This window comes from Anthonomus grandis, chromosome 5 (assembly GCF_022605725.1).
Source record: "Anthonomus grandis grandis chromosome 5, icAntGran1.3, whole genome shotgun sequence".
NCBI lineage: Eukaryota > Metazoa > Arthropoda > Insecta > Coleoptera > Curculionidae > Anthonomus > Anthonomus grandis.
The window spans coordinates 67,730-79,847 of record NC_065550.1 but is presented as its reverse complement, the minus strand read 5'-3'; the positions used below and the strand labels follow the sequence as shown (position 1 = coordinate 79,847).

The window sequence follows — 12,118 nt, the reverse complement described above, 5'->3', positions numbered from 1 at the left end:
AAAACATTTCTTGTATTCGGCTGTACATCAGATTTGACAAAGCCTTATAACAAATTGATTGCTGGTGTCTGGTTTTACCTGAACCGAAAATTTGGCAATTTTGTAATTACATTTAATTGAATAACTAAGATTCGCTTATTAAAATTTTTTGAAACTTTGCACGAGGGTTTGCCAGATTAATCTCTTCAAAAAGTTATCTTACATTCTTTCTGTAAAATGTACAGGGAAGCCAATAATTGACCCCCTTAAAATTTACATGGGATTTTCTATGTTCCGCTCGGCGACGCAATACCCAGTATGTATAAACTATTTGACAATTTAAAACTAGTTTAGTATATATGTTAAAACGTAGATTTGTCCATGAAATATTTTATTTTTGTGACAATTAAGCATATTTTGATTTGATTTTGATCTTTTGATACCTGGGTACGAAAATAGTAATCAATATCATTTGCAGAGTGATATTGATTACAGTCACGATATCTCGGATATTTAATAGTCGTAATATTACATCAATTTATTTACAGATAAAGAAAATGATTAAAGTATTAAAAACTGAAGTATTATCCAAGGGAGACAAAGCAATAGTAGTTTCACAATGGCCATCATATCTCCGATTACTGAGTGACCATTTAAGAAATTTGGGCATTGAGATTGATCAACTCGATGGAACAGTGCCTGTTAACAAAAGACAAGAAATGGTCAACAATTTTAACAACCCCAAAAGTTCCGTAAAGGTAGGAATATCATCGTGTTAACTACAGTTATTTACGTAATTTTCTCTTTTTTTAGGTATTGCTGTTATCCCTCACCGCAGGAGGCGTGGGTCTTAATTTAGTCGGTGCGAATCATTTATTTTTATTAGATCTACATTGGAATCCGCAATTAGAAAATCAGGCACAGGATAGGATCTACCGTATGGGACAGAACAAACCAGTTTTCGTCTATAAGTAAATTTGCAACTTTCAATTAACACCAGACGGTGTAAAGATAATTTTACTTTCAGGTTTATGACCGTGGACTCCATTGAGGAACGCATTAAGGGACTGCAGGACAACAAACTGGCAATGGCCGAAGGTATTTTAACCGGCACGAGGCAGGTTGATCATAACAAATTATCAATAGACGACCTTAAGGTCTTATTTAATATGTAGGCCATTGGTGTTCCTTTTGATTACTGTAATTTTTATTTTAATTAGACATTTTATTTAGCGTATATTTTTACTTTTAATGTATGATACTTAAGCCTTGAAACTTGTTTTATTTCACGCACGAAATACGTTCCTTGATCCATAAAAATAGTAATAATAAATTATTTATTGGCCAATATGCAGGGTGTTAGTGAAAACAATTACAGTAGGGCCTAGAACAACATAAATTAGGAAAATGTTGCGCAGTCAAACTCCTATAAATAATCTGTTATCTATTTTAAGTTTGGACTATAGTCCATTTCTTAATCCGTAGGAGCACACGAAAGGGTCGATAGCCATAAAACGGTCGTAAACCATTGGCGTCCCACTTTTCAAGTACATTAAGACCTGAATGTTTTCATTTGTTGGGTTTATTTAATAGTGCAAGAAATAGGCCAATTTTACCCAAAAATTCTTTGAATTACTTAAGTACCTAATGAACAAGTTCTTTTTAACCCTTATAAGTGGATATTGTCTAGGTAGGTAAATATGGAGGTAAAGTCCAGTGCAACGATATATTAGAATGGTCACCCGTCAAAACACCAGCATGCCACCTGCCAAAAAATGTCATCCACCTTCTATTTACATTGTTTGACAAGTAAAATGCTGGTGTTTTGACGGGTGACCATTCTAATATATCGTTGCACTGGACTTTATAAGTATTATAGGTACCTAAATTGTGCAAATTGCATTTACAATTAAGTGTACCTTAATTGTAAATGCGAACAGGTAGTTATATTTTATGGTATATAATGGCGATATATCCTAAAAACTTAATTTATTTTTCACTATTGTTGCGCAATTGTTGTAAGAATGTCAAAGTTTAGCCCCGTAGTGTGTAAAGGTGTTTTAGATTTTAAAGCAAGGACTATAGTCCTAAACGTACATGATGCACTTGTGCATCAAATGCCTCTAAGTACTGTTAGAAATCTAGTTTCTACATGTGCCAATATGACAGGCATAAGTAAAGCAACAATTTACAGACTTTTTAGTGACAGAAAAAGTGAAAACCGTGAGAACTTGCCTAAGAAGAGTGTAAAGAAAACTGCCGGTAGGAAGCCGATAGCAGTTGATGAGACAGCAAAGCAGATCATCAGGAGGACAGTAGATTCATTTTATTTTAAGAATGAAATCTCAACTATCGACAAAATTTTGACACTTATAAAAGAAGACGAAAATGTACCAGAAATGGAGAAAAAAATTATGGAAAATTTTACACGAATTACATTTTTCTTGGCAAAAGCAAAATAGAAAATCTATTTTAATAGATAAAGAAGAAATAGTCTGTTGGAGAAGAAAGTATTTAAGGCAAATTAAGGAGTATCGAAAGGAAGGAAGAAACATTTATTATTTGGATGAAACCTGGCTTAACGAAGGACACACCGTGAGCAAGTGCTGGCAGGATAAAAATGTTGGAAGCTCCCGTCAGGCTTTTTTAGAAGGTTTATCGACTGGCTTGAAGTCTCCTTCAGATAAGGGCCACAGAATAATAATTACACATATTGGGAGCTATAAAGGATTTTTAAATGGCGGTCTGTTTGAATTCGAATCGAAGTCAACTAAGGATTACCACGAAGAAATGAACGCTGATGTTTTTGAAGATTATTTTTCCGAAATGATCAAGTCAATTCCCGAAAATTCAATTATTGTTATGGACAATGCCAGCTACCATTCAAGATTAATAGAAAAATTACCATCATCCTGGTGGCGAAAAGGGGAAATAAAAAACTGGCTTACCGAAAAAGAAATACCTTTTGGAGATGACGCGGTAAAAGCAGAGCTTCTGACAATAGTTACAGAAAATAAATCAAAATATAAAAGACACGTTGTTGACGAAATGGCAAAACAACACAATATAACTGTACTTCGTTTGCCACCTTACCATTGTGAATTAAATCTTATAGAGTTAATTTGGGCTCAAGTAAAAGGATTTGTGGCTAGAAATAATAAAACCTTTAAATTGAAAGATGTGAGAGAACTTCTGAAAGCAGCAGTGGATAACGTTACCCAAGAAAACTGGAGCAATACTGTGAATCATGCTATCTTCTAGAAGAAACTGTCGAACCCTTAGTTATAACAGTGAGAATGTCTGATTCGGATGAAAGCGATGAGAGTAATGAAATGTGTAATTTATAAATTGATTTTTTTTGTATATTTCGTAAATATTTTTATTGTAATATATGTAAATAATAATAATAATAATAATATTTCCTTTATTGCCAACAAAATCAAAATAAATTTGACAAAGCAACGTCAAGCAGAAATGGTGAATTCCCTAAAATAGATTCACGATGAATATTGCATATAATAAGAAACATGATACAATCAAATACATATAGAATAAAATGAAATAGACTAACAAACAGTAAAAGTTAAAACAGCAACTACAAAGTTAAAATTACAATATCAATAAATGAAGTTCAAAATATATAGAATATGTACATATGTGTAACAGGTTCACAGGTCTGGCACATCAAAATCTAAATTTAAAATCATAAAAGCACTTATCTAAAAGAAACTGACTAGTGGCTTTCCTAAATTTAACACTATTATTAATGGATTTTATTTCTGGTGGTAATAACCCATATGCTTTAACTGCCATATAATAAGGACCCCTTTCAAAAAACGCTGAACCATGGGCTGGTGCCCGAAGATCTTCCCTCCCCCTTGTGATTACTGCAATATCAGTGCCATAATGGTCACTGTTTACTGAAAAAGGTGTGGGTGCCTTTTGACAAACATCACTAAGGACATAAAGTAAATTGAAGGCACAGTCATTATGTTCAGTTATTCAAAATGTGGTTTGCATGATGTTCCAGGGCGCAACCCCAGCATAGCTCTGATGATCCTTTTCTGAACTACAAACATTTGAGGAGCCACAGAGGATGATCCCCAAAACATCACACTATAGGCAATCAATGACTGCACCCCTGCAAAATAAAACTGTCTTATGGAATTTACTGTTAATGAATATTTTAGTCTTCGCACTAATGCACAAAAGATATTTAGTTTAGATTGGTTAATATGGTTAATAAATTAAAAGATCCTTATATTTATGTACCTTTCTTATAAATGACAAGATATGTTTGGAGAGTTGCATTTTTTATTGGTTGGTATTAAAAAAATGAAATTTTACAACAATTTTTTAAACATTTAAAAAACAATCAAATTGCGGTATTAATCAAGTTTTTATATTTCATTTTATTTGCCATAGTTTTATAATGAGGCTTTTCCACTTTTAAGAAATGTTTCTTGTTAATTTAATAAATATAGGTTATACCTACCAACCATACTTTTTCTAAAAATCTTTATTTAATAGATAATAGATAAGATCCAACATTATTTATAAATTTTTCATAACAGATAATTATTTAACTTAAAAATTAAAATTAATATCCATAGTCGGGACGACACTGGCAACCCGTTTGTCATAAAAATGAACTCGAAACCATTGTTCCGAATTTTACGACCTATTGTATTTGAGACCATACAGCACTTAAAATTGGTATAAACAGCCTGATTTATTATTTTGTTACATGTAGAAAAATGGAAGACTCACCCTATATTTATGCTACTTCTGCATAAATTCTGCACGAAATGAGGCACTGTGCTCTAACCCAAAAGGAAATAGAGTATAGCAACAGATATATAGAAAAAGAACGAAATTAGAGCATTTTATAAAATCATTTATATTTTTTTTATTATAAAAGATACCCTAGGAGTACAAATGTGCTTGAAATTATCATATAGCACGCTATATAACATTATAAAACAAACTTTATTGTTGTTAAACTTGCTCTTATAAGCATTTATAAATAGTGTATAAACTTAAAAAGAACCCACGGTAATAAAATATTTTTATTTCATTAAACTCGTTCAATAGCTTTATATAAGACTAGCTCTAAAAACTTTCTCGGATAATCCACCGAACCGCCATCATATACCGGGTGGTGCGTCGCCGAGCGGAACATAGGAAATCCCATGTAAATTTTAAGGGGATCAATTATTTATTGGCTTCCCTGAAAAAATGTAAGATAACTTTTTGAATAGAGCAATCTGGCAAACCCTCGTGCAAAGTTAAAAAAAATTTTAAAAAGCGAATTTGAATTATTCAATTGAATCGTGAATTTCAAAAAGGGCTTATCCCGCAAAAACCTTATTTATGCAGGAAAAGCTAAAAACTGAATTGCTTGTGTCAGATTTGAACTACGAAAATATGAATTCTATTCCTAATATTCACAACCTTTGTTTGATCTTAACCTTGCCAAATATTTTTTTTTCAAATAAGTATACATGGAGAAAATGGACTTTAGAATTTTCCGAGATGAGCGGTTATCGAAATTTAAGCACCACTTCGGAGGTTATATAATCACAAGAACATTAATAAAGAAACTTCAACTTTATTTTTTAAAGAAAGATACAAAAAAACTAAAAAAAATCCTTAAAGATCCAATTTTTTTTTTGTTAATTTATTTGGAAAACAATAACAAATAAAAAGTAACTCTGCTAAAAGTCTTGTTCAATGTCAGCTCCTGCTTTTCTGTCAGTAGTCGGCCAGCTCAAAATACTATCGTAAAAGTCTTCATATTGTGCAGGTATATACTGCCTCAACTTTTTCAAGTCAGTCATTTTTAAGTTATTTATTGCCAGTTTTAAGGAGTAGCATGGAAAGTCTTCAACAGTAGGAAGATTAGCACAAATACCTTTAGTTTTTGAAAGGCTAAAAGTTTCAGTATTAATTTCACTGTCAATGAAGGGGCGGCATAAAACTTCTCCAGGCTTTTCTGGATTAAAGTCAAATTCATAAAAAGTTGAAACTTGAAAAGATACTTTGTTTTCTTTAGCAACTTTTTTTCCATAGCATCTTTCTGATAACGGTTTTGCTTTAAAGTGTACTTTGCATCATGCCTTGAAATCAATGCTATCGGTATAAGTTTTACACAAAGTTTGTCTGTTCGTTTTTACACAAACTTTGTCTGTTTTAGTGCTAATGAGTATTAAATTCGTATACTGCTCGTGAGTAAATAAACGATCTTCTCTTCTAATCCTACGCTTTATGATTGAAAAATCTCTATCACAGTCATTAAAGGAATGACCTCTTTGGGGAAAATAAAGAAAAACTTTTAAATTTCGAGTGTGACAAAGCGATAAGATATTTTATTATGGCATTATTTTTATTTTGCCCAGGACATCCGTCGCAGAACAAATGTAATTCTGTAATATTTTCAGGAACATTTTTACATATAAAGTTATTTAAAAACGAAGCTACTTCGTTTGGTCCCTTCAACGCTTGGCCCTCGTGATAGGAATACAAAGTTGCCTTCCCCGTTTTCGTATTATGTACGCAGAATTCGTATACCCAAAGTTGGCGGTAATAGAACACTTCTTGGACTGGAAGTACTGGCAGTGGTAGATTCTGCATATAATCGAAAGACAATCCGAAAATGGTACTGCCGTTCTCGTTACATTTTTCTGTAATAGATTTGGCTTTATTAAAAAACTTCGATGCTCGACGCTTATGTATGATTAGCTCCACACTGGCGACCCTCTTGGCATTATCGTTTAAATGGGATTCTTCAGCTTAACGCTAATTTCTTCACATTTTGAGCACACATCAATTTGTGGCCTACCAAATGCCAAGTCGAAATTTACATTGAAATAATTTTTAAAAAACTGATAATTTACTTTGCTTTCTGAATATTTTGCCGAAAATCTCTCATGCAATATTGTCACATTCAAAACAGATGGTAAGTATTTTTTACAATGTTATTTGAATAGTGAATTTCTTTAACAGGAATTGACTCGATAAACTGAATTAAAGCGCATGTTTCTGCGGGCATTACATTGCTTCTAGACCCGGCAGATTTTCCTCGCATATCGTGGGGGCTTTTATTTGCAATTTTTAGTAGTCGAATTCTCTTTATTCTCTTGTCGGTAACACCATCCAAGTTTAGAAAGGCTACTTTATATACTTCTTTTCTATTTCCATCTGCTTCGATAAAATACTTATAAGAGTAACTCTTTGGCTTACTAATTTTATCTTCTTGACGTTTAGAAGTATCCTGCACAGGGAACGCCTCCATCAATCCTTGAATATATATATCCTGTTCATCGTTGGTATTAACAGGTTGACTGCCAAGCGGTCATATGTGACCGCTCTTACCTATATCGCAGAGTGCCGAGCGGTCATATATGCCCGCCGAAATGACCGGAGCCTTCGTTGCCAGCGGGCATGAGTTAGCATGTATTTTATGATGAACTGTGGCCGCTCTGTCCTCGGATTCTAGAGTAATGTATGGAGTTTTTGCATACAGTTCGCAATTTGGGTTTTTGAATGGCGGTCATGTCTGCTATATTTAATACGATTGAATGACCGCTGTGGCACAGAAGGTAAGTATATTTCAGACATAAGGCTAAAAAAGTGACTCATATTCATCACTTGATGGTAAAAACGCTGGATCGAAGATTGAGTCGTTTTCGTCTTCACTACTGATATCGCTTTCAAAAAATATTTAGAAGTGGTTATATGTCTTGGAACAAGTAAGTAAATGATAATGTTTGCAGCTTAGAAATAAATCTACCTAGTTTGGCATTCAAGGCTAAACTCAAAATTCGTTTGCTGCGACTAGACATAGCTGCACTCTTTGTACGTACTTGTCGAAAATCGAGAAAGAACTAAATGTTTCTATTCCATTCGTACGTAACACGTGGCCCGACGCCGTCAACTGTATTCATACATGATCAACAGTTGACCAGTTGTACTTTCACCTCCATTTATCACTTTACCACGCTACAAAACATACTGAGTTACAGTCGAACAAGAAACGTTCGCATGGTTCGATGGCCGATGCGATGCCCGCTTGGCGACAGCGGCAGACTTGTTCCTACAGTGCCGGGCGGCCATATATGACCGCTATTTTTTTTATTTATTCTTCTTGAAGAAAAATAATTATTCAAACGTTTTGATATCGTTTCCTTAATTTATATGCAATGGTTGTCCGGAAATGAGTTTTGGCACGTAGGGAAAATTTTGGTGATAATCCTCGGCAGTCAACCTGTTAAAACCATTTATGCGATTCAATATTGCTTTTTTGGCATCATCGGAAAGATCGAAACATTTTCGAATGCACCTACAAAGATAAAACTATTTTTTCACAAAACCATTTTTGTATATATTATATATTGAATATAATATCTACCTACTAAATAAATAGCATTATTTATCTACCTCTATACACATCTATTATTTTTTAATTATGTAATAGAACATAGGTATACACTTACCTACAACTAGGCCCAGATTTCCTACAAGGAATATTTTTACCCACGTGGTTTGTGTGTGCAAGTCCCTTAACTTTGGCTTTTTTGATAATTACATTCTTATACATTTCACTATTTCTTACTCCTCGCTTCTTTTTCTCTACTCCTGTATCTGCCTCGTCCGAACTACTAGACTCACTCATTGTTTAGAAAAAAACTAGTAACGTTGAACAAAACAGTACCCAAAATATGTGATTGTTTACTAATTCAAATGATAAACTTGACGTACACCAAGCAACTGTCGTAAAGCGACTGAAACAAGCAAACTTTACGATGCCTATACTCCAATAAAATTCACGTCTTATAAAAATAAGAAATCCCCTTTTTGGTTCGCTTCATTTACTAAACGCGTCGCAATGCATTACGAAAAGGACCCATCTCAGCGAGATGAGTCTTTTTCGAAATTTTGTTTTAAAACCACGAGTTCGTATTTGTAAGAACAAAATCAAATATGAGCCCTTTTCCTTCATAAAATGTTGGCCTACTATTGAACCTGAAAAATTTGCGGAAAAGTCAAATTTGATCAAAATCCGAGTTGAGTCCTTTTCGAAATTCACGATTCAATTAAATTTAATTGCAAAATTAGCAAATTTTCGGTTCAGGTAAAACCACGAACTTATAAATATACCTGGAGTGCTAATTCAATGAAAAGTAAATGACCACTATTAGGGGGCCGCCATTTTGCGTGATTGTGTCCTTTCGATGTTGGTCACTCTGACAAATTTTAATTGTGCCAACTGTGGGGAAACAAAACAATTAAAGTTTTTGAGAGGTTATGTTTACAAAAATACAAAATAGAAAGTTACATATAGAATTTAAGATAGTTGCGTTAGATCTGTGATTTTTCGGGTACTTCTTTAAGAATTTCTTTAAAATTTATGAAAGAAAGTAATCTTCACCTAAAATGAGACAAAATTTCAATCAACTTGGAATAGATGCGTGCACTTTAAAATATTTGTTTTATCATTCTGATAATCTTGAATCTTATAAATCCTAATACCATGAAAATCATGATATTCATTTAAATTTTTGCTTGTATTTACGTATAAGTTTGTACATATTACGTATAAGTTTGTACATATATAAGAATCAAAATATAGATGATTTTATGAGGGTTTGTAATTATAAAGGGTTTATATAGAAAAAATATATTATTCTGTCAACAACTCAATATATTATTCTATTATAAACAACACAGACGGACAATTCACAATAATTTGGCTTTGAGAAACTGAACCAAATAGCTTTAAATAAAGATGGTGATACATTATTCACGTATTAAATAAGGAGAAAGATATATCGCCTGTTCCAGACGATATACCCAAGCGTCGTTTACAAATCGTCAAAAACTAGGAAATCCGCTATACTCACACGTCAAATGTCAACTTCATTACCGTTATTTAATATATTTTTTGTTGGCATCACTAAAAACTTTCAGAGTGACCAACATCAAAAGGACACAACCACTATAAAAATGGCGGCCACCATGCAGTGGTCATTTTTAGGTATCGTGGCCATATGCATTAGCAGTCCAGGTATATTTTTAAGTTCGTGGGTAATACCAAACGGGCACCAGTAAAATGAATATTGTCACTGACGTCAGGAAAAGTGTCATTAAAACAGTGACAGTCGATATTTGAAAACAATGGATTATTCAATCGACCAAAAAATAGCCATAATTAAGTGGCATTATGCTGAAAACAGTTTTAGAGCAGTATCTGAAATGTTTTCAGTTTATTTCCCCACCAGGCCCATTCCGTCCATTTCAACTATTATTGTCAATAAGTTCGAGTCCAAAGGTACCGTAATAAATAATTGTAAATGTTCAACTCAGGATATCGAAAATAGAACCGAAGAAAGAGAGAACAGAGATCTTAATATTCTACTAAGTGTGGAGGAAAACAAGATGGTTAGTACGAGGGTTCTTGGGCAAGAGGTAAATAAACATCATACAACGGTATTGCGCACTTTAAAAAAGAGTAAAATAACTTTAAAAAGAAATGAATACACATCAAAAAAATATTTCAAACTTTCATGAAAGGTGATGCACAAAAATTAATATATACCACTTTTCATAAACAAAACGCACTTTGAGAAAATAACATTAGCTCTAGATAAAATCTGATACAACACGAAAATAATCGCAGCAACTTATTGTAATAATTTTCGACTTTAAAAAAAATAAATCCACTCTAAAATTTTTTAATGCACTTTTTAAATGCGGTTTACACGAAAAAACGATACATTGCACTTTGAATAATAGGGCCGAACGTGAACGAAAAACGCTAAATCGCAGATGCTCGCAGTCCGTGCCTTTGCATGGGCGTGTAAACACTAGACATTTTTATAGGTTAGTTTCCGACAACAAACAAGCGTGTGTGCGTAAAATAATGAGTAATATGTGTAAAGAATTTATCGTCGATCCGTAATCCGATGAATCCGACAGCGACAATGCAATACCTCTAAAGCGGAAGCCAGCGAAAAAAAAGTGTGGCGGCAACAAATGACCTTCAATAACTAAGCCAAAGTGCGAATGTGCCATTTTATAGTTTTTTTGTTTAAAATAGAGCTACGTTCACTCCGTAGTAGTGGAAGTGTTATGATAAAGTCAGAAATCAAGAACATTTTTATGTGGTTACATTGGTGCGTACGAATCACAGATTTGTTTTTGAGTCAAAAGAAATGTAAATGTGAAAAACTGGCCTTATTCCAAATTTTCTTCTAGTTGTATGCCCTTTTCCAACAGACTAGTTATTTTTACATCAAAACTTATGTACATAAATCCTAAAACCAAAGTTTCGGTGTAGGGATTGGTATAGGTGGTAAAAAGAGGGATCAGTGATATCTCGTTTTAATATTTTAGGGTTTTAAGGGTAAGGATCTGTCATAATTTTCATTTAAAGTTGAATAATTTTCGGGAAATTTATCTTTTAGAATTTTTTAGATATCCCTCCCTTTGATATGCCTCAAAAAAACTAGTACGGAGTGGAAGTACTGATTCCATCCATTGGCAACAGCATTTCTAATGTGTAACTCTCCTTTTATTATAGTGGAAAGGATGCTGAGAACTTCATTCAAAGCGAAAATATGTGAAAAAAAATTACTTCTTATAAATTAATGGAAGGATTAAAGGTTACTTTCAGATGTACAGGTGGTAGATATAGGAAGAATGAATGTCCTGCAGGAAAGTATCTATTGTATCACTCTGAATGCATGAAAGTGAGTCTTTTTGAAACAGAAGATGAGCATACAAATCACGAAGATAACAGCAGATGGCTTTCATCATCAGCAAAGTTATTAGTGCGTCAGCTCTATAACGATGGCATCAAAAAACCTAATGCCATAATTGCAGCCTTCCGTAGTCGGAATGAACAACCACCTGTAAAATCACAGTTGAAAACGTTTTTGACTTCATTACGCTCAAAAACTCTTGGATCATCTACTATTTCTGCAGGAGAATTACAGAGCTAATGCATTACTAACTCCACAATTCCAAATAATGAAGATCAACCGTTTGTATTAGGTAAGTCTCTTATATAATTTTGATATAATAACGAACATATTTTTATCTTCAGATTTTAAAATTGAAGTTGATGACATGGACTCTC

The 12,118-nt window shown here is 33.3% G+C and overlaps 2 protein-coding genes across 2 annotated transcripts in view; one reads left to right on the top strand and one right to left on the bottom strand.

Moving 5' to 3' along the window:
- LOC126736022 (transcription termination factor 2) overlaps nucleotides 1-1,216 on the top strand; it is a 103,069-nt gene extending 101,853 nt beyond the window's left edge. The window contains exons 21-23 of the mRNA XM_050440211.1: nucleotides 528-737; nucleotides 793-950; nucleotides 1,007-1,216. Of these exons, the coding sequence (XP_050296168.1) occupies nucleotides 528-737; nucleotides 793-950; nucleotides 1,007-1,154 (516 nt within the window). The 3' untranslated portion in view covers nucleotides 1,155-1,216. The remainder of the gene's footprint in view (nucleotides 1-527; nucleotides 738-792; nucleotides 951-1,006) is intronic.
- The window catches only part of LOC126736035 (retinoid-inducible serine carboxypeptidase-like), a 40,745-nt gene that overhangs the window by 2,788 nt on the left and 25,839 nt on the right, over nucleotides 1-12,118 (bottom strand). The window lies entirely within an intron of this gene.